At 49.6% G+C, this 20,207-nt stretch overlaps 1 protein-coding gene across 1 annotated transcript in view; it reads left to right on the forward strand.

Moving 5' to 3' along the window:
* Positions 1–20,207, forward strand: part of fastk (Fas-activated serine/threonine kinase) — a 107,945-nt gene that overhangs the window by 32,056 nt on the left and 55,682 nt on the right. Inside the window, exon 4 of the mRNA XM_072468564.1 lies at positions 17,584–17,800. Coding sequence (XP_072324665.1) covers positions 17,584–17,800 — 217 coding nt within the window. The remainder of the gene's footprint in view (positions 1–17,583; positions 17,801–20,207) is intronic.

Below are 20,207 nucleotides of genomic sequence, written 5' to 3' on the forward strand. Positions count from 1 at the left end.
TACAGTGGGTCCCAGGGAGTGTGTGAATGTTTACAGTGGCTCCCAGGGAGTGTGCAAATGTTTACAGTGGGTCCCTGGGAGTGTGTGAATGTTGACAGTGGGTCCCAGGGAGTGTGTAAATGTTAACAGTGGGTCCCTGGGAGTGTGTGAATGGTTACAGCGGGTCCCAGGGAGTGTGTAAATGTTTACAGCGGGTCTCCGTGAGTGTGTAAATGTTTACAGAGGGTCTCCGTGAGTGTGTAAATGTTTACAGTGGGTCCCTGGGAGTGTGTGAATGTTTACAGTGAGTCCCAGGGAGTGTGTAAATGTTAACAGTGGGTCCCTGGGAGTGTGTGAATGTTTACAGTGAGTCCCAAGGAGTGTGTCAATGTTTACAGCGGGTCCCAGGGAGTGTGTAAATGTTTACAGCGTGTCCCAGGGAGTGTGTAAATGTTTACAGTGGGTCGCAGGGAGTGTGTGAATGTTTACAGCGGGTCCCTGGGAGTGTGTAAATGTTTACAGCAGGTCCCAGGGTGTGTGTAAATGTTTACAGTGGGTCCCAGGGAGTGTGTGAATGTTTACAGTGGGTCCCTGGGAGTGTGTAAATGTTTACAGTGGGTCCCTGGGAGTGTGTAAATGTTAACAGTGGGTCCCAGGGAGTGTGTAAATGTTTACAGTGGGTCCCTGGGAGTGTGTTAATGTTAACAGTGGGTCCCTGGGAGTGTGTGAATGTTTACAGCGGGTCCTTGGGAATGTGTAAATGTTAACAGTGGGTCCCTGGGAGTGTGTAAATATTTACAGCGGGTCCCAGGGAGTGTGTGAATGTTTACAGCGGGACCCAGGGAGTGTGTAAATGTTTACAGTGGGTCCCAGGGAGTGTGTGAATGTTTACAGTGGGTCCCTGGGAGTGTGTAAATGTTTACAGCGGGTCCCAGGGAGTGTGTAAATGTTTACAGTGGGTCCCTGGGCGTGTGTAAATGTTTACAGTGGGTCCCTGGGAGTGTGTAAATGTTTACAGCGGGTCCCAGGGAGTGTGTAAATGTTTACAGCGGGTCCCAGAGAGTGTGTAAATGTTTACAGCGGGTCCCAGGGAGTGTGTAAATGTTTACAGTGGGCCCCAGGGAGTGTGTAAATGTTTACAGTGAGTCCCAGGGAGTGTGTAAATGTTTACAGTGGGTCCCAGGGAGTGTGTAAATGTTTACAGTGGGTCCCTGAGAATGTGTAAATGTTAACAGTGGGTCCCTGGGAATGTGTAAATGTTATCAGTGGGTCCCTGGGAGTGTGTAAATGTTTACAGCGGGTCTCAGTGAGTGTGTAAATGTTTACAGCGGGTCCCAGGGAGTGTGTAAATGTTAACAGTGGGTCCCAGGGAGTGTGTGAATGTATACAGTGGGTCCCTGGGAGTGTGTGAATGTTTACAGTGGGTCCCAGGGAGTGTGTAAATGTTTACAGCGCGTCCCTGGGAGTGTGTAAATGTTTACAGTGGGTCCCTGGGAGTGTGTGAATGTTTACAGTGAGTCCCAAGGAGTGTGTCAATGTTTACAGCGGGTCCCAGGGAGTGTGTAAATGTTTACAGCGTGTCCCAGGGAGTGTGTAAATGTTTACAGTGGGCCGCAGGGAGTGTGTGAATGTTTACAGCGGGTCCCTGGGAGTGTGTAAATGTTTACAGCAGGTCCCAGGGTGTGTGTAAATGTTTACAGTGGGTCCCAGGGAGTGTGTGAATGTTTCCAGTGGATCCCTGGGAGTGTGTGAATGTTTACAGTGGGTCCAAGGGAGTGTGTAAATGTTTACAGCAGGTCCCAGGGTGTGTGTAAATGTTTACAGTGGGTCCCAGGGAGTGTGTGAATGTTTACAGTGGCTCCCAGGGAGTGTGCAAATGTTTACAGTGGGTCCCTGGGAGTGTGTGAATGTTGACAGTGGGTCCCAGGGAGTGTGTAAATGTTAACAGTGGGTCCCTGGGAGTGTGTGAATGGTTACAGCGGGTCCCAGGGAGTGTGTAAATGTTTACAGCGGGTCTCCGTGAGTGTGTAAATGTTTACAGAGGGTCTCCGTGAGTGTGTAAATGTTTACAGTGGGTCCCTGGGAGTGTGTGAATGTTTACAGTGAGTCCCAGGGAGTGTGTAAATGGTTACAGTGGGTCCCAGGGAGTGTGTAAATGTTTAAAGTGGGTCCCAGGGAGTGTGTAAATGTTTACAGTGGGTCCCAGTGAGTGTGTGAATGTTTACAGTGGGGCCCAGGGAGTGTGTAAATGTTTACAGTGGGTCCCAGGGAGTGTGTGAATGTTTACAGTGGGTCCCTGGGAGTGTGTGAATGTTTACAGTGGGTCCCAGGGAGTGTGTAAATGTTTACAGAGGGTCCCAAGGTGTGCGTAAATGTTTACAGTGGGTCCCTGGGAGTGTGTGAATGTTTACAGTGGGTCCCAGGGAGTGTGTGAATGTTTACAGTGGGGCCCAGGGAGTGTGTGAATGTTTACAGTGGGGCCCAGGGAGTGTGTGAATGTTTACAGCGGGTCCCAGGGAGTGTATGAATGTTTACAGTGGGTCCCTGGGAGTGTGTGAATGTTTACAGTGGGTCCCAGGGAGTGTGTGAATGTTTACAGCGGGGCCCAGGGAGGGTGTAAATGTTTACAGTGGGTCCCAGGGAGTGCGTGAATGTTTACAGTGGGTCCCTGGGAGTGTGTGAATGTTTACAGTGGGTCCCAGTGAGTGTGTGAATGTTTACAGTGGGGCCCAGGGAGTGTGTGAATGTTTACAGCGGGTCCCAGGGAGTGTATGAATGTTTACAGTGGGTCCCTGGGAGTGTGTGAATGTTTACAGTGGGTCCCTGGGAATGTGTAAATGTTAACAGCGGGTCCCTGGGAGTGTGTAAATGTTTACAGCGGGTCCCAGGGAGTGTGTAAATGTTTACAGTGGGTCCCAGTGAGTGTGTAAATGTTTGCAGCGGGTCCCAGGGAGTGTGTAAATGTTTACAGCGTGTCCCAGGGTGAGTGTAAATGTTTACAGTGGGTCCCAGGGAGTGTGTAAATGTTAACAGTGGGTCCCAGGGAGTGTGTGAATGTTTACAGTGGGTCCCAGGGTGAGTGTAAATGTTTACAGTGGGTCCCAGGGAGTGTGTAAATGTTTACAGTGGGTCCCAGGGAGTGTGTAAATGTTTACAGTGGGTCCCTGGGAGCGTGTAAATGTTTACAGTGGGTCCCAGGGAGTGTGTAAATGTTTACAGTGGGACCCTGGAGTGTGTGAATGTTTACAGTGAGTCCCAGGGAGTGTGTAAATGTTTACAGTGGGTCCCAGGGAGTGTGTAAATGTTTACAGTGGGTCCCAGGGAGTGTGTAAATGTTTACAGCAGGTCCCAGGGAGTGTGTAAATGTTTACAGTGGGTCCCTGGGAGTGTGTAAATGTTTACAGTGGGTCCCTGGGAGTGTGTAAATGTTTACAGTGGGTCCCTGGGAGTGTGTAAATGTTTACAGCGGGTCCCAGGGAGTGTGTAAATGTTTACAGCGGGTCCCAGGGAGTGTGTAAATGTTTACAGCGGGTCCCAGGGAGTGTGTGAATGTTCACAGTGGGTCCCAGGGAGTGTGTGAATGTTTACCGCGGGTCCCAGGGAGTGTGTGAATGTTTACAGTGGATCCCTGGGAGTGTGTGAATGTTTACAGTGGGTCCCAGGGAGTGTGTGAATGTTTACAGTGGGTCCCAGGGAGTGTGTGAATGTTTACAGTGGGTCCCAGGGAGTGTGTAAATGCTTACCGCTGGTCCCTGGGAGTGTGTGAATGTTTACAGTGGGTCCCAGGGAGAGTGTGAATGCTTACAGCGGGTCCCAGGGTGTGTGTGAATGCTTACCGCGGGTCCCAAGGAGTGTGTAAATGTTTACAGTGGGTCCCAGGGAGTGTGTAAATGTTTACAGTGTGTCCCAGGGAGTGTGTAAATGTTTACAGTGTGTCCCGGGGAGTGTGTAAATGTTTACAGCGGGGCCCAGGGAGTGTGGGAATGTTTACAGTGGGTCCCAGGGAGTGTGTAAATGTTTACAGTGTGTCCCAGGGAGTGTGTGAATGTTTACAGTGGGCCCCAGGGAGTGTGTGAATGTTTACAGCGTGTCCCAGGGAGTGTGTAAATGTTTACAGTGGGTCCCAGGGAGTGTGTAAATGTTTACAGCGGGTCCCTGGGAGTGTGTGAATGTTTACAGTGGGTCTCAGGGAGTGTGTAAATGTTTACAGTGTGTCCCAGGGAGTGTGTGAATGTTTACAGCGGGTCACAGGGAGTGTGTGAATGTTTACAGTGGGTCCCAGGGAGTGTGTGAATGTTTACAGCGTGTCCCAGGGTGTGTGTAAATGTTTACAGTGGGTCCCAGGGAGTGTGTAAATGTTTACAGTGGGTCCCAGGGAGTGTGTAAATGTTTACAGCGGGTCACAGGGAGTGTGTAAATGTTTACAGCGTGTCCCAGGGTGTGTGTAAATGTTTACAGTGGGTCCCAGGGAGTGTGTAAATGTTAACAGTGGGTCCCTGGTAGTGTGTAAATGTTTACAGTGGATCCCTGGGAGTGTGTGAATGTTTACAGTGGGTCCCCGGGAGTGTGTAAATGTTTACAGTGGGTCCCAGGGTGTGTGTAAATGTTTACAGTAGATCCCTGGGAGTGTGTGAATGTTTACAGTGGGTCCCAGGGAGTGTGTTTCTGTTTACAGTGTGTCCCAGGGAGTGTGTAAATGTTTACAGCGGGTTCCAGGGAGTGTGTAAATGTTTACAGCGGGTCCCAGGGAGTGTGTGAATGTTTACAGTGGGTCCCAGTGAGTGTGTAAATGTTTACAGTGGGCCCCAGGGAGTGTGTAAACGTTGACAGTGTGACCCAGGGAGTGGGCAAATGTTTACAGTGGGTCCCAGGGAGTGTGTATATGTTTACAGTGGGTCCCAGGGAGTGTGTAAATGTTTACAGTGGGTCCCAGGGAGTGTGTAAATGTTTACAGTGTGTCCCAGGGAGTGTGTATATGTTTACAGTGGGTCCCAGGGAGTGTGTAAATGTTTACAGTGGGTCCCAGGGAGTGTGTAAATGTTTACAGTGGGCCCCAGGGAGTGTGTAAACGTTGACAGTGTGACCCAGGGAGTGGGTAAATGTTTACAGTGGGTCCCAGGGAGTGTGTGAATGTTTACAGCGGGTCCCAGGGAGTGTGTGATTGTTTACAGTGGGTCCCAGGGAATGTGTAAATGTTTACAGCGGGTCCAAGGGAGTGTGTAAATGTTTACAGCGGGTCCCTGGGAGTGTGTGAATGTTTACATTGGATCCCTGGGAGTGTGTGAATGTTTACATTGGATCCCTGGGAGTGTGTGAATGTTTACAGTGGGTCCCTGGGAGTGTGTGAATGTTTACAGTGGGTCCCAGGGAGTGTGTAAATGTTTACAGTGGGTCCCAGGGTGTGTGTAAATGTTTACAGTGGGTCCCAGGGAGTGTGTGAATGTTTACAGCGGGTCCCAGGGAGTGTGTAAATGTTTACAGTGTGTCCCAGGGAGAGTGTGAATGTTCACAGTGGGTCCCAGAGAGTGTGTGAATGTTTACAGTGGGTCCCAGGGAGTGTGTGAATGTTCACAGTGTGTCCCAGGGAGAGTGTGAATGTTCACAGTGGGTCCCAGAGAGTGTGTGAATGTTTACAGTGGGTCCCAGGGAGTGTGTGAATGTTCACAGTGGGTCCCAGGGAGTGTGTGAATGTTTACAGCGGGGCCCAGGGAGTGTGTGAATGTTGACAGTGAGTCCCAGGGAGTGTGTAAATGTTTACAGTGGGTCCCAGGGAGTGTGTGAATGTTCACAGTGGGTCCCAGGGAGTGTGTGAATGTTTACAGCGGGTCCCAGAGAGTGTGTAAATGTTTACAGCGGGTCCCAGGGAGTGTGTGAATGTTGACAGCGAGTCCCAGGGAGTGTGTAAATGTTTACAGTGGGTCCCAGGGAGTGTGTGAATGTTCACAGTGGGTCCCAGGGAGTGTGTGAATGTTTACAGCGGGTCCCAGAGAGTGTGTGAATGTTTACAGTGGGTCCCTGAGAGTGTGTAAATGTTTACAGCGGGTCCCAGGGAGTGTGTGAATGTTGACAGTGAGTCCCAGGGAGTGTGTAAATGTTTACAGTGGGTCCCAGGGAGTGTGTGAATGTTTACAGTGGGTCCCAGGGAGTGTGTGAATGTTTACAGTGGGTCCCTGGGAGTGTGTAAATATTTACAGCGGGTCCCAGGGAGTGTGTAAATGTTTACAGCGGGGCCCAGGGTGTGTGGATGTTTACAGTGGGTCCCTGGGAGTGTGTAAATGTTTACAGTGGGTCCCTGGGAGTGTGTAAATGTTAACAGTGGGTCCCAGGGAGTGTGTAAATGTTTACAGTGGGTCCCTGGGAGTGTGTAAATGTTAACAGTGGGTCCCTGGGAGTGTGTGAATGTTTACAGCGGGTCCTTGGGAATGTGTAAATGTTAACAGTGGGCCCCTGGGAGTGTGTAAATATTTACAGCGGGTCCCAGGGAGTGTGTGAATGTTTACAGCGAGACCCAGGGAGTGTGTAAATGTTTACAGTGGGTCCCAGGGAGTGTGTGAATGTTTACAGTGGGTCCCTGGGAGTGTGTAAATGTTTACAGCGGGTCCCAGGGAGTGTGTAAATGTTTACAGCGGGTCCCTGGGCGTGTGTAAATGTTTACAGTGGGTCCCTGGGAGTGTGTAAATGTTTACAGCGGGTCCCAGGGAGTGTGTAAATGTTTACAGCGGGTCCCAGAGAGTGTGTAAATGTTTACAGCGGGTCCCAGGGAGTGTGTAAATGTTTACAGTGGGCCCCAGGGAGTGTGTAAATGTTTACAGTGAGTCCCAGGGAGTGTGTAAATGTTAACAGTGGGTCCCAGGGAGTGTGTGAATGTTTACAGCGGGTCCCAGAGAGTGTGTAAATGTTTACAGCGGGTCCCAGGGAGTGTGTGAATGTTGACAGAGAGTCCCAGGGAGTGTGTAAATGTTTACAGTGGGTCCCAGGGAGTGTGTGAATGTTTACAGTGGGTCCCTGGGAGTGTGTAAATGTTTACAGCGGGTCCCAGGGAGTGTCTAAATGTTTACAGTGGGTCCCTGGGCGTGTGTAAATGTTTACAGTGGGTCCCTGGGAGTGTGTAAATGTTTACAGCGGGTCCCAGGGAGTGTGTAAATGTTTACAGCGGGTCCCAGAGAGTGTGTAAATGTTTACAGCGGGTCCCAGGGAGTGTGTAAATGTTTACAGTGGGCCCCAGGGAGTGTGTAAATGTTTACAGTGAGTCCCAGGGAGTGTGTAAATGTTTACAGTGGGTCCCAGGGAGTGTGTAAATGTTTACAGTGGGTCCCTGAGAATGTGTAAATGTTAACAGTGGGTCCCAGGGAGTGTGTGAATGTTTACAGCGGGTCCCAGAGAGTGTGTAAATGTTTACAGCGGGTCCCAGGGAGTGTGTGAATGTTGACAGTGAGTCCCAGGGAGTGTGTAAATGTTTACAGTGGGTCCCAGGGAGTGTGTGAATGTTCACAGTGGGTCCCAGGGAGTGTGTGAATGTTTACAGCGGGTCCCAGAGAGTGTGTGAATGTTTACAGTGGGTCCCTGAGAGTGTGTAAATGTTTACAGCGGGTCCCAGGGAGTGTGTGAATGTTGACAGTGAGTCCCAGGGAGTGTGTAAATGTTTACAGTGGGTCCCAGGGAGTGTGTGAATGTTTACAGTGGGTCCCAGGGAGAGTGTGAATGTTTACAGTGGGTCCCTGGGAATGTGTAAATGTTAACAGTGGGTCCCTGGGAGTGTGTAAATATTTACAGCGGGTCCCAGGGTGTGTGTAAATGTTTACAGTGTGTCCCTGAGAGAGTGTGAATGTTTACAGTGGGTCCCAGGGAGTGTGTGAATGTTTACAGTGGGTCCCTGGGAGTGTGTAAATATTTACAGCCGGTCCCAGGGAGTGTGTAAATGTTTACAGCGGGGCCCAGGGTGTGTGGATGTTTACAGTGGGTCCCTGGGAGTGTGTAAATGTTTACAGTGGGTCCCTGGGAGTGTGTAAATGTTAACAGTGGGTCCCAGGGAGTGTGTAAATGTTTACAGTGGGTCCCTGGGAGTGTGTAAATGTTAACAGTGGGTCCCTGGGAGTGTGTGAATGTTTACAGCGGGTCCTTGGGAATGTGTAAATGTTAACAGTGGGTCCCTGGGAGTGTGTAAATATTTACAGCGGGTCCCAGGGAGTGTGTGAATGTTTACAGCGAGACCCAGGGAGTGTGTAAATGTTTACAGTGGGTCCCAGGGAGTGTGTGAATGTTTACAGTGGGTCCCTGGGAGTGTGTAAATGTTTACAGCGGGTCCCAGGGAGTGTGTAAATGTTTACAGTGGGTCCCTGGGCTTGTGTAAATGTTTACAGTGGGTCCCTGGGAGTGTGTAAATGTTTACAGCGGGTCCCAGGGAGTGTGTAAATGTTTACAGCGGGTCCCAGAGAGTGTGTAAATGTTTACAGCGGGTCCCAGGGAGTGTGTAAATGTTTACAGTGGGCCCCAGGGAGTGTGTAAATGTTGACAGTGAGTCCCAGGGAGTGTGTAAATGTTTACAGTGGGTCCCAGGGAGTGTGTAAATGTTTACAGTGGGTCCCTGAGAATGTGTAAATGTTAACAGTGGGTCCCTGGGAATGTGTAAATGTTTACAGTGGGTCCCAGGGTGTGTGTAAATGTTTACAGTGGGTCCCAGGGAGTGTGTGAATGTTTACAGCGGGTCCCAGGGAGTGTGTAAATGTTTACAGTGTGTCCCAGGGAGAGTGTGAATGTTCACAGTGGGTCCCAGAGAGTGTGTGAATGTTTACAGTGGGTCCCAGGGAGTGTGTGAATGTTCACAGTGTGTCCCAGGGAGAGTGTGAATGTTCACAGTGGGTCCCAGAGAGTGTGTGAATGTTTACAGTGGGTCCCAGGGAGTGTGTGAATGTTCACAGTGGGTCCCAGGGAGTGTGTGAATGTTTACAGCGGGGCCCAGGGAGTGTGTGAATGTTGACAGTGAGTCCCAGGGAGTGTGTAAATGTTTACAGTGGGTCCCAGGGAGTGTGTGAATGTTCACAGTGGGTCCCAGGGAGTGTGTGAATGTTTACAGCGGGTCCCAGAGAGTGTGTAAATGTTTACAGCGGGTCCCAGGGAGTGTGTGAATGTTGACAGCGAGTCCCAGGGAGTGTGTAAATGTTTACAGTGGGTCCCAGGGAGTGTGTGAATGTTCACAGTGGGTCCCAGGGAGTGTGTGAATGTTTACAGCGGGTCCCAGAGAGTGTGTGAATGTTTACAGTGGGTCCCTGAGAGTGTGTAAATGTTTACAGCGGGTCCCAGGGAGTGTGTGAATGTTGACAGTGAGTCCCAGGGAGTGTGTAAATGTTTACAGTGGGTCCCAGGGAGTGTGTGAATGTTTACAGTGGGTCCCAGGGAGTGTGTGAATGTTTACAGTGGGTCCCTGGGAGTGTGTAAATATTTACAGCGGGTCCCAGGGAGTGTGTAAATGTTTACAGCGGGGCCCAGGGTGTGTGGATGTTTACAGTGGGTCCCTGGGAGTGTGTAAATGTTTACAGTGGGTCCCTGGGAGTGTGTAAATGTTAACAGTGGGTCCCAGGGAGTGTGTAAATGTTTACAGTGGGTCCCTGGGAGTGTGTAAATGTTAACAGTGGGTCCCTGGGAGTGTGTGAATGTTTACAGCGGGTCCTTGGGAATGTGTAAATGTTAACAGTGGGCCCCTGGGAGTGTGTAAATATTTACAGCGGGTCCCAGGGAGTGTGTGAATGTTTACAGCGAGACCCAGGGAGTGTGTAAATGTTTACAGTGGGTCCCAGGGAGTGTGTGAATGTTTACAGTGGGTCCCTGGGAGTGTGTAAATGTTTACAGCGGGTCCCAGGGAGTGTGTAAATGTTTACAGCGGGTCCCTGGGCGTGTGTAAATGTTTACAGTGGGTCCCTGGGAGTGTGTAAATGTTTACAGCGGGTCCCAGGGAGTGTGTAAATGTTTACAGCGGGTCCCAGAGAGTGTGTAAATGTTTACAGCGGGTCCCAGGGAGTGTGTAAATGTTTACAGTGGGCCCCAGGGAGTGTGTAAATGTTTACAGTGAGTCCCAGGGAGTGTGTAAATGTTTACAGTGGGTCCCAGGGAGAGTGTGAATGTTTACAGTGGGTCCCTGGGAATGTGTAAATGTTAACAGTGGGTCCCTGGGAGTGTGTAAATATTTACAGCGGGTCCCAGGGTGTGTGTAAATGTTTACAGTGTGTCCCTGAGAGTGTGTGAATGTTTACAGTGGGTCCCAGGGAGTGTGTGAATGTTTACAGTGGGTCCCTGGGAGTGTGTAAATATTTACAGCGGGTCCCAGGGAGTGTGTAAATGTTTACAGCGGGGCCCAGGGTGTGTGGATGTTTACAGTGGGTCCCTGGGAGTGTGTAAATGTTTACAGTGGGTCCCTGGGAGTGTGTAAATGTTAACAGTGGGTCCCAGGGAGTGTGTAAATGTTTACAGTGGGTCCCTGGGAGTGTGTAAATGTTAACAGTGGGTCCCTGGGAGTGTGTGAATGTTTACAGCGGGTCCTTGGGAATGTGTAAATGTTAACAGTGGGTCCCTGGGAGTGTGTAAATATTTACAGCGGGTCCCAGGGAGTGTGTGAATGTTTACAGCGAGACCCAGGGAGTGTGTAAATGTTTACAGTGGGTCCCAGGGAGTGTGTGAATGTTTACAGTGGGTCCCTGGGAGTGTGTAAATGTTTACAGCGGGTCCCAGGGAGTGTGTAAATGTTTACAGTGGGTCCCTGGGCGTGTGTAAATGTTTACAGTGGGTCCCTGGGAGTGTGTAAATGTTTACAGCGGGTCCCAGGGAGTGTGTAAATGTTTACAGCGGGTCCCAGAGAGTGTGTAAATGTTTACAGCGGGTCCCAGGGAGTGTGTAAATGTTTACAGTGGGCCCCAGGGAGTGTGTAAATGTTTACAGTGAGTCCCAGGGAGTGTGTAAATGTTTACAGTGGGTCCCAGGGAGTGTGTAAATGTTTACAGTGGGTCCCTGAGAATGTGTAAATGTTAACAGTGGGTCCCTGGGAATGTGTAAATGTTATCAGTGGGTCCCTGGGAGTGTGTAAATGTTTACAGCGGGTCTCAGTGAGTGTGTAAATGTTTACAGCGGGTCCCAGGGAGTGTGTGAATGTTTACAGTGGGTCCCAGGGAGTGTGTGAATGTATACAGTGGGTCCCTGGGAGTGTGTGAATGTTTACAGTAGGTCCCTGGGAGTGTGTGAATGTTTACAGTGGGTCCCAGGGAGTGTGTAAATGTTAACAGTGGGTCCCAGGGAGTGTGTGAATGTATACAGTGGGTCCCTGGGAGTGTGTGAATGTTTACAGTGGGTCCCAGGGAGTGTGTAAATGTTTACAGCGCGTCCCTGGGAGTGTGTAAATGTTTACAGTGGGTCCCTGGGAGTGTGTGAATGTTTACAGTGAGTCCCAAGGAGTGTGTCAATGTTTACAGCGGGTCCCAGGGAGTGTGTAAATGTTTACAGCGTGTCCCAGGGAGTGTGTAAATGTTTACAGTGGGTCGCAGGGAGTGTGTGAATGTTTACAGCGGGTCCCTGGGAGTGTGTAAATGTTTACAGCAGGTCCCAGGGTGTGTGTAAATGTTTACAGTGGGTCCCAGGGAGTGTGTGAATGTTTCCAGTGGATCCCTGGGAGTGTGTGAATGTTTACAGTGGGTCCAAGGGAGTGTGTAAATGTTTACAGCAGGTCCCAGGGTGTGTGTAAATGTTTACAGTGGGTCCCAGGGGGTGTGTGAATGTTTACAGTGGCTCCCAGGGAGTGTGCAAATGTTTACAGTGGGTCCCTGGGAGTGTGTGAATGTTTACAGCGGGGCCCAGAGAGTGTGTAAATGTTTACAGTGGGTCCCAGGGAGTGTGTGAATGTTTACAGTGGGTCCCTGGGAGTGTGTGAATGTTTACAGTGGGTCCCAGGGAGTGTGTAAATGTTTACAGAGGGTCCCAGGGAGTGTGTAAATGTTTACAGTGGGTCCCAGGGAGTGTGTGAATGTTTACGGTGGGTCCCAGGGAGTGTGTAAATGTTTACAGCGGGTCCCAGGGAGTGTGTGAATGTTTACAGTGTGTCCCAGGGAGTGTGTAAATGTTTACAGAGGGTCCCAGGGTGTGTGTAAATGTTTACAGCGTGTCCCAGGGAGTGTGTGAATGTTTACAGTGGGTCCCAGGGAGTGTGTAAATGTTTACAGAGGGTCCCAGGGAGTGTGTAAATGTTTACAGCGGGTCCCTGGGAGTGTGTGAATGTTTACAGTGGGTCCCAGGGAGTGTGTAAATGTTTACAGCGGGTCCCAGGGAGTGTGTAAAAGTTTACAGTGGGTCCCAGGGAGTGTGTAAATGTTTACAGCGGGTCCCAGGGAGTGTGTAAATGTTTACAGTGGGTCCCTGAGAATGTGTAAATGTTTACAGTGGGTCCCAGGGTGAGTGTAAATGTTTACAGTGGGTCCCAGGGAGTGTGTAAATGTTTACAGTGGGTCCCAGGGAGTGTGTAAATGTTTACAGTGGGTCCCTGGGAGCGTGTAAATGTATACAGTGGGTCCCAGGGAGTGTGTAAATGTTTACAGTGGGTCCCTGGAGTGTGTGAATGTTTACAGTGAGTCCCAGGGAGTGTGTAAATGTTTACAGTGGGTCCCAGGGAGTGTGTAAATGTTTACAGTGGGTCCCAGGGAGTGTGTAAATGTTTGCAGCGGGTCCCAGGGAGTGTGTAAATGTTTACAGCAGGTCCCAGGGTGTGTGTAAATGTTTACAGTGGGTCCCTGGGAGTGTGTAAATGTTTACAGTGGGTCCCTGGGAGTGTGTAAATGTTTACAGTGGGTCCCTGGGAGTGTGTAAATGTTTACAGCGGGTCCCAGGGAGTGTGTAAATGTTTACAGCGGGTCCCAGGGAGTGTGTAAATGTTTACAGTGGGTCCCAGGCAGTGTGTAAATGTTTACAGTGAGTCCCAGGGAGTGTGTAAATGTTTACAGTGGGTCCCAGGGAGTGTGTGAATGGTTACAGCGGGTCCCAAGGAGTGTGTAAATGTTTACAGTGGGTCCCAGGGAGTGTGTGAATGTTTACAGTGGATCCCAGGGAGTGTGTGAATGTATACAGTGGGTCCCTGGGAGTGTGTGAATGTTTACAGTGGGTCCCTGGGAATGTGTAAATGTTTACAGCGCGTCCCAGGGAGTGTGTAAATGTTTACAGCGCGTCCCAGGGAGTGTGTAAATGTTTACAGCGGGTACCGGGGGGGGTGTAAATGTTTACAGCGTGTCCCAGGGAGTGTGTGAATGTTTGCAGCGGGTCCCAGGGAGTGTGTAAATGTTCACAGTGGGTCCCAGGGAGAGTGTGAATGTTTACAGTGGGTCCCAGGGAGTGTGTGAATGTTTACAGCGGGTACCGGGGGGTGTGTAAATGTTTACAGTGTGTCCCAGGAAGTGTGTGAATGTTTACAGTGGGTCCCAGGGAGTGTGTGAATGTTTACAGTGGGTCCCTGGGAATGTGTAAATGTTAACAGTGGGTCCCTGGGAGTGTGTAAATATTTACAGCGGGTCCCAGGGAGTGTGTAAATGTTTACAGTGTGTCCCTGAGAGTGTGTGAATGTTTACAGTGGGTCCCAGGGAGTGTGTGAATGTTTACAGTGGGTCCCTGGGAGTATGTAAATATTTACAGCGGGTCCCAGGGAGTGTGTAAATGTTTACAGCGGGGCCCAGGGTGTGTGGATGTTTACAGTGGGTCCCTGGGAGTGTGTAAATGTTTACAGTGGGTCCCTGGGAGTGTGTAAATGTTAACAGTGGGTCCCAGGGAGTGTGTAAATGTTTACAGTGGGTCCCTGGGAGTGTGTAAATGTTAACAGTGGGTCCCTGGGAGTGTGTGAATGTTTACAGCGGGTCCTTGGGAATGTGTAAATGTTAACAGTGGGTCCCTGGGAGTGTGTAAATATTTACAGCGGGTCCCAGGGAGTGTGTGAATGTTTACAGCGGGACCCAGGGAGTGTGTAAATGTTTACAGTGGGTCCCAGGGAGTGTGTGAATGTTTACAGTGGGTCCCTGGGAGTGTGTAAATGTTTACAGCGGGTCCCAGGGAGTGTGTAAATGTTTACAGTGGGTCCCTGGGCGTGTGTAAATGTTTACAGTGGGTCCCTGGGAGTGTGTAAATGTTTACAGCGGGTCCCAGGGAGTGTGTAAATGTTTACAGCGGGTCCCAGAGAGTGTGTAAATGTTTACAGCGGGTCCCAGGGAGTGTGTAAATGTTTACAGTGGGCCCCAGGGAGTGTGTAAATGTTTACAGTGAGTCCCAGGGAGTGTGTAAATGTTTACAGTGGGTCCCAGGGAGTGTGTAAATGTTTACAGTGGGTCCCTGAGAATGTGTAAATGTTAACAGTGGGTCCCTGGGAATGTGTAAATGTTATCAGTGGGTCCCTGGGAGTGTGTAAATGTTTACAGCGGGTCTCAGTGAGTTTGTAAATGTTTACAGCGGGTCCCAGGGAGTGTGTGAATGTTTACAGTGGCTCCCAGGGAGTGTGCAAATGTTTACAGTAGGTCCCTGGGAGTGTGTAAATGTTTACAGCGTGTCCCAGGGAGTGTGTAAATGTTTACAGTGGGTCGCAGGGAGTGTGTGAATGTTTACAGCGGGTCCCAGGGAGTGTGTAAATGTTTACAGCGGGTCTCCGTGAGTGTGTAAATGTTTACAGAGGGTCTCCGTGAGTGTGTAAATGTTTACAGTGGGTCCCTGGGAGTGTGTGAATGTTTACAGTGAGTCCCAGGGAGTGTGTAAATGTTTACAGTGGGTCGCAGGGAGTGTGTGAATGTTTACAGCGGGTCCCTGGGAGTGTGTAAATGTTTACAGTGGGTCCCAGTGAGTGTGTGAATGTTTACAGTGGGGCCCAGGGAGTGTGTAAATGTTTACAGTGGGTCCCAGGGAGTGTGTGAATGTTTACAGTGGGTCCCTGGGAGTGTGTGAATGTTTACAGTGGGTCCCAGGGAGTGTGTAAATGTTTACAGAGGGTCCCAAGGTGTGCGTAAATGTTTACAGTGGGTCCCTGGGAGTGTGTGAATGTTTACAGTGGGTCCCTGGGAGTGTGTGAATGTTTACAGTGGGGCCCAGGGAGTGTGTGAATGTTTACAGTGGGGCCCAGGGAGTGTGTGAATGTTTACAGCAGGTCCCAGGGAGTGTATGAATGTTTACAGTGGGTCCCTGGGAGTGTGTGAATGTTTACAGTGGGTCCCAGGGAGTGTGTGAATGTTTACAGCGGGGCCCAGGGAGTGTGTAAATGTTTACAGTGGGTCCCAGGGAGTGCGTGAATGTTTACAGTGGGTCCCTGGGAGTGTGTGAATGTTTACAGTGGGTCCCAGTGAGTGTGTGAATGTTTACAGTGCGGCCCAGGGAGTGTGTGAATGTTTACAGCGGGTCCCAGGGAGTGTATGAATGTTTACAGTGGGTCCCTGGGAGTGTGTGAATGTTTACAGTGGGTCCCAGGGAGTGTGTGAATGTTTACAGCGGGGCCCAGGGAGTGTGTAAATGTTTACAGTGGGTCCCAGGGAGTGTGTGAATGTTTACAGTGGGTCCCAGGGAGTGTGTGAATGTTTACAGTGGGTCCCTGGGAGTGTGTGAATGTTTACAGTGGGTCCCAGGGAGTGTGTAAATGTTTACAGAGGGTCCCAGGGAGTGTGTAAATGTTTACAGTGGGTCCCAGGGAGTGTGTGAATGTTTACGGTGGGTCCCAGGGAGTGTGTAAATGTTTACAGCGGGTCCCAGGGAGTGTGTGAATGTTTACAGTGTGTCCCAGGGAGTGTGTAAATGTTTACAGAGGGTCCCAGGGTGTGTGTAAATGTTTACAGCGGGTCCCAGGGAGTGTGTGAATGTTTACAGTGGGTCCCAGGGAGTGTGTAAATGTTTACAGAGGGTCCCAGGGAGTGTGTAAATGTTTACAGCGGGTCCCTGGGAGTGTGTGAATGTTTACAGTGGGTCCCAGGGAGTGTGTAAATGTTTACAGCGGGTCCCAGGGAGTGTGTAAAAGTTTACAGTGGGTCCCAGGGAGTGTGTAAATGTTTACAGCGGGTCCCAGGGAGTGTGTAAATGTTTACAGTGGGTCCCTGAGAATGTGTAAATGTTAACAGTGGGTCCCTGGGAGTGTGTAAATGTTAACAGTGGGTCCCTGGGAATGTGTGAATGTTTACAGTGGGTCCCAGGGAGTGTGTAAATGTTAACAGTGGGTCCCTGGGAGTGTGTAAATGTTAACAGTGGGTCCCTGGGAATGTGTAAATGTTAACAGCGGGTCCCTGGGAGTGTGTAAATGTTTACAGCGGGTCCCAGGGAGTGTGTAAATGTTTACAGTGGGTCCCAGTGAGTGTGTAAATGTTTGCAGCGGGTCCCAGGGAGTGTGTAAATGTTTACAGCGTGTCCCAGGGTGAGTGTAAATGTTTACAGTGGGTCCCAGGGAGTGTGTAAATGTTAACAGTGGGTCCCAGGGAGTGTGTGAATGTTTACAGTGGGTCCCAGGGTGAGTGTAAATGTTTACAGTGGGTCCCAGGGAGTGTGTAAATGTTTACAGTGGGTCCCAGGGAGTGTGTAAATGTTTACAGTGGGTCCCTGGGAGCGTGTAAATGTTTACAGTGGGTCCCAGGGAGTGTGTAAATGTTTACAGTGGGTCCCTGGAGTGTGTGAATGTTTACAGTGAGTCCCAGGGAGTGTGTAAATGTTTACAGTGGGTCCCAGGGAGTGTGTAAATGTTTACAGTGGGTCCCAGGGAGTGTGTAAATGTTTACAGCAGGTCCCAGGGAGTGTGTAAATGTTTACAGTGGGTCCCTGGGAGTGTGTAAATGTTTACAGTGGGTCCCTGGGAGTGTGTAAATGTTTACAGCGGGTCCCTGGGAGTGTGTAAATGTTTACAGCGGGTCCCAGGGAGTGTGTAAATGTTTACAGCGGGTCCCAGGGAGTGTGTAAATGTTTACAGTGGGTCCCAGGGAGTGTGTAAATGTTTACAGTGAGTCCCAGGGAGTGTGTAAATGTTTACAGTGGGTCCCAGGGAGTGTGTGAATGGTTACAGCGGGTCCCAGGGAGTGTGTAAATGTTTACAGTGGGTCCCAGGGAGTGTGTGAATGTTTACAGTGGGTCCCAGGGAGTGTGTGAATGTATACAGTGGGTCCCTGGGAGTGTGTGAATGTTTACAGTGGGTCCCTGGGAGTGTGTAAATGTTTACAGCGCGTCCCAGGGAGTGTGTGAATGTTTACAGTGGGTCCCAGGGAGTGTGTGAATGTTTACAGCGGGTACCAGGGGGTGTGTGAATGTTTACAGTGGGTCCCAGGGAGTGTGTGAATGTTTACAGCGGGTCCCAGGGAGTGTGTGAATGTTTACAGCGGGTCCCAGGGAGTGTGTGAATGTTTACAGCGGGTCCCAGGGAGTGTGTGAATGTTTACAGTGGGTCCCTGGGGGTGTGGATGTCTTCAGTGACTGACTCAGCTCTTTTCATTTAAGAGCCTGACATGGGCATTGATCTTGGACCTCGGGTCTGTACGGTGTAATGGTATACAGCTCCCAGCTGTGGGGTGATGACACTGATGATCATTGTTGGGGCAGGTTTGGAACCACATTTGACTTTGGGCTTTTCTTGTTTTGCAGGTCATTCAGAAGCTGGTCTTCCCGTTCAGCCGCATGAATTACAAACCTGCCAATGAAGCCAAATTCTTTGAAAAGCTGGAATCAGTGCTGGAAATCAAAGCCATGAACTCGCCCCTGGCCACAGTCAATATCTTCATGTCCATGTTCCAACTGGGACACTTCCCAGGAGCTATACTCGACCGAGTCTTCTCCACTGCTTTCATCAACAATGTGATGAGTATGAGTCCACTTTATAACTCCTGTAGGGTGAAGGGATGAAATCTTCCTCAGGGTGGGAGTGGGAAGGGGCAGTGAACAAACTGGCTGGATGATGGCTGATGGCATATTCTCACAGAGCTGGGGTGTGGTTAGTTAACACCATGTAAAACGCCCAAAAACGGTTAATCTCTCGAATTACTGATCACAAACTCTCCCCATCAGTAATGGCCCACTTCAGAGTCCTGGTCAGTTCTGTAACCTCCTCCACCTCGAAGGAATTTCAGGGGCAATAAATGATGGCCAAGCCAGCAACGCCCACATCTGTGAAAGAGTAAAAGAAGCCTCTCTCCAGCCAGCGTTAAGTCAGCTCCCCTGGAGTCCCAGCATCACCATTCTGCTGGGAACTTCTTCATTGCTTCACAATCCTCAATTTGAGGAACTCTGAATTGCTTCCGCGGTCACCTCTGGAGCTCTGTGTAAATCCATCACCCTGGGATCTTGACAACTCTGTAAATCCCCCACTCTGGAATCCTGACAGTAACTGTGTGAGTCCCTCACTCTGGATCCATGACAGTAACTGTGCAAATCTCTCACTCTGGAATCCTGACAGTAACTGTGTAAATCCCTCACTCTGGATCCATGACAGTAACTGTGCAAATCCCTCACTCTGGAATCTGGACAGTAACTGTGTAAATCCCTCACTCTGGAATCCTGACAGTAACTGTGTAAATCCCTCACTCTGGAATCCTGACAGTAACTGTGTAAATCCCTCACTCTGGAATCCTGACAGTAACTGTAAATCCCTCACTCTGGAATCCTGACAGTGACTGTGTAAATCCCTCACTCTGGAACCGTGATAGTAACTGTGTAAATCTCTCACGCTGGAATCCTGACAGTAACGGTGTAAATCCCTCACTCTGGAATCCTGACAGTAACTGTGTGAATCCCTCACTCTGGAATCCTGACAGTGACTGTGTAAATCCCTCACTCTGGAACCGTGATAGTAACTGTGTAAATCTCTCACTCTGGAACCCTGACAGTAACTGTTTAAATCCCTCACTCTGGAATCTGGACGGTAACTGTGTAAATCCCTCACTCTGGAATCCTGACTGTAACTGTGTAAATCCCTCACTCTGGAATCCTGACAGTAACTGTAAATCCCTCACCCTGGAATCCTGACAGTAACTGTGTGAATCCCTCACTCTGGAACCCTGACAGTGACTGTGTAAATCCCTCACTCTGGAACCGTGATAGTAACTGTGTAAATCTCTCACTCTGGAACCCTGACAGTAACTGTGTAAATCCCTCACTCTGGAATCCTGACAGTGACTGTGTAAATCCCTCACTCTGGAATCCTGACAGTAACTGTAAATCCCTCACTCTGGAATCCTGACAGTAACTGTGTAAATCCCCCACTCTGGAACCATGATAGTAACTGTAAATCTCTCACTCTGGAATCCTGACAGTAACGGTGTAAATCCCTCACTCTGGAACCCTGACAGTAACTGTGTGAATCCCTCACTCTGGAATCTGGACAGTAACTGTGTAAATCCCTCACTCGGGAATCCTGACAGTAACTGTAAATCCCTCACTCTGGAATCCTGACAGTAACTGTGTGAATCCGTCACTCTGGAATCCTGACAGTAACTGTGTAAATCCCTCACTCTGGAATCTGGACAGTAACTGTGAATCCCTCACTCTGGAATCCTGACAGTAACTGTGTAAATCCCTCACTCTGGAATCCTGACAGTAACTGTGTAATTCCCTCACTCTGGAATCCTGACAGTAACTGTTTAAATCCCTCACTCTGGAATCTGGACAGTAACTGTGTAAATCCCTCACTCTGGAATCCTGACTGTAACTGTGTAAATCCCTCACTCTGGAATCCTGACAGTAACTGTAAATCCCCCACTCTGGAATCCTGACAGTAACTGTGTGAATCCCTCACTCTGGAACCCTGACAGTGACTGTGTAAATCCCTCACTCTGGAACCGTGATAGTAACTGTGTAAATCTCTCACTCTGGAACCCTGACAGTAACTGAGTAAATCCCTCACTCTGGAATCTGGACAGTAACTGTGTAAATCCCTCACTCTGGAATCCTGACAGTGACTGTGTAAATCCCTCACTCTGGAATCCTGACAGTAACTGTAAATCCCTCACTCTGGAATCCTGACAGTAACTGTGTAAATCCCCCACTCTGGAACCATGATAGTAACTGTAAATCTCTCACTCTGGAATCCTGACAGTAACGGTGTAAATCCCTCACTCTGGAACCCTGACAGTAACTGTGTGAATCCCTCACTCTGGAATCTGGACAGTAACTGTAAATCTCTCACTCTGGAATCCTGACAGTAACTGTGTGAATCCCTCACTCTGGAATCTGGACAGTAACTGTGTAAATCCATCACTCTGGAATCCTGACAG

This window comes from Scyliorhinus torazame, chromosome 11 (genome assembly GCF_047496885.1).
Source record: "Scyliorhinus torazame isolate Kashiwa2021f chromosome 11, sScyTor2.1, whole genome shotgun sequence".
Lineage (NCBI taxonomy): Eukaryota > Metazoa > Chordata > Chondrichthyes > Carcharhiniformes > Scyliorhinidae > Scyliorhinus > Scyliorhinus torazame.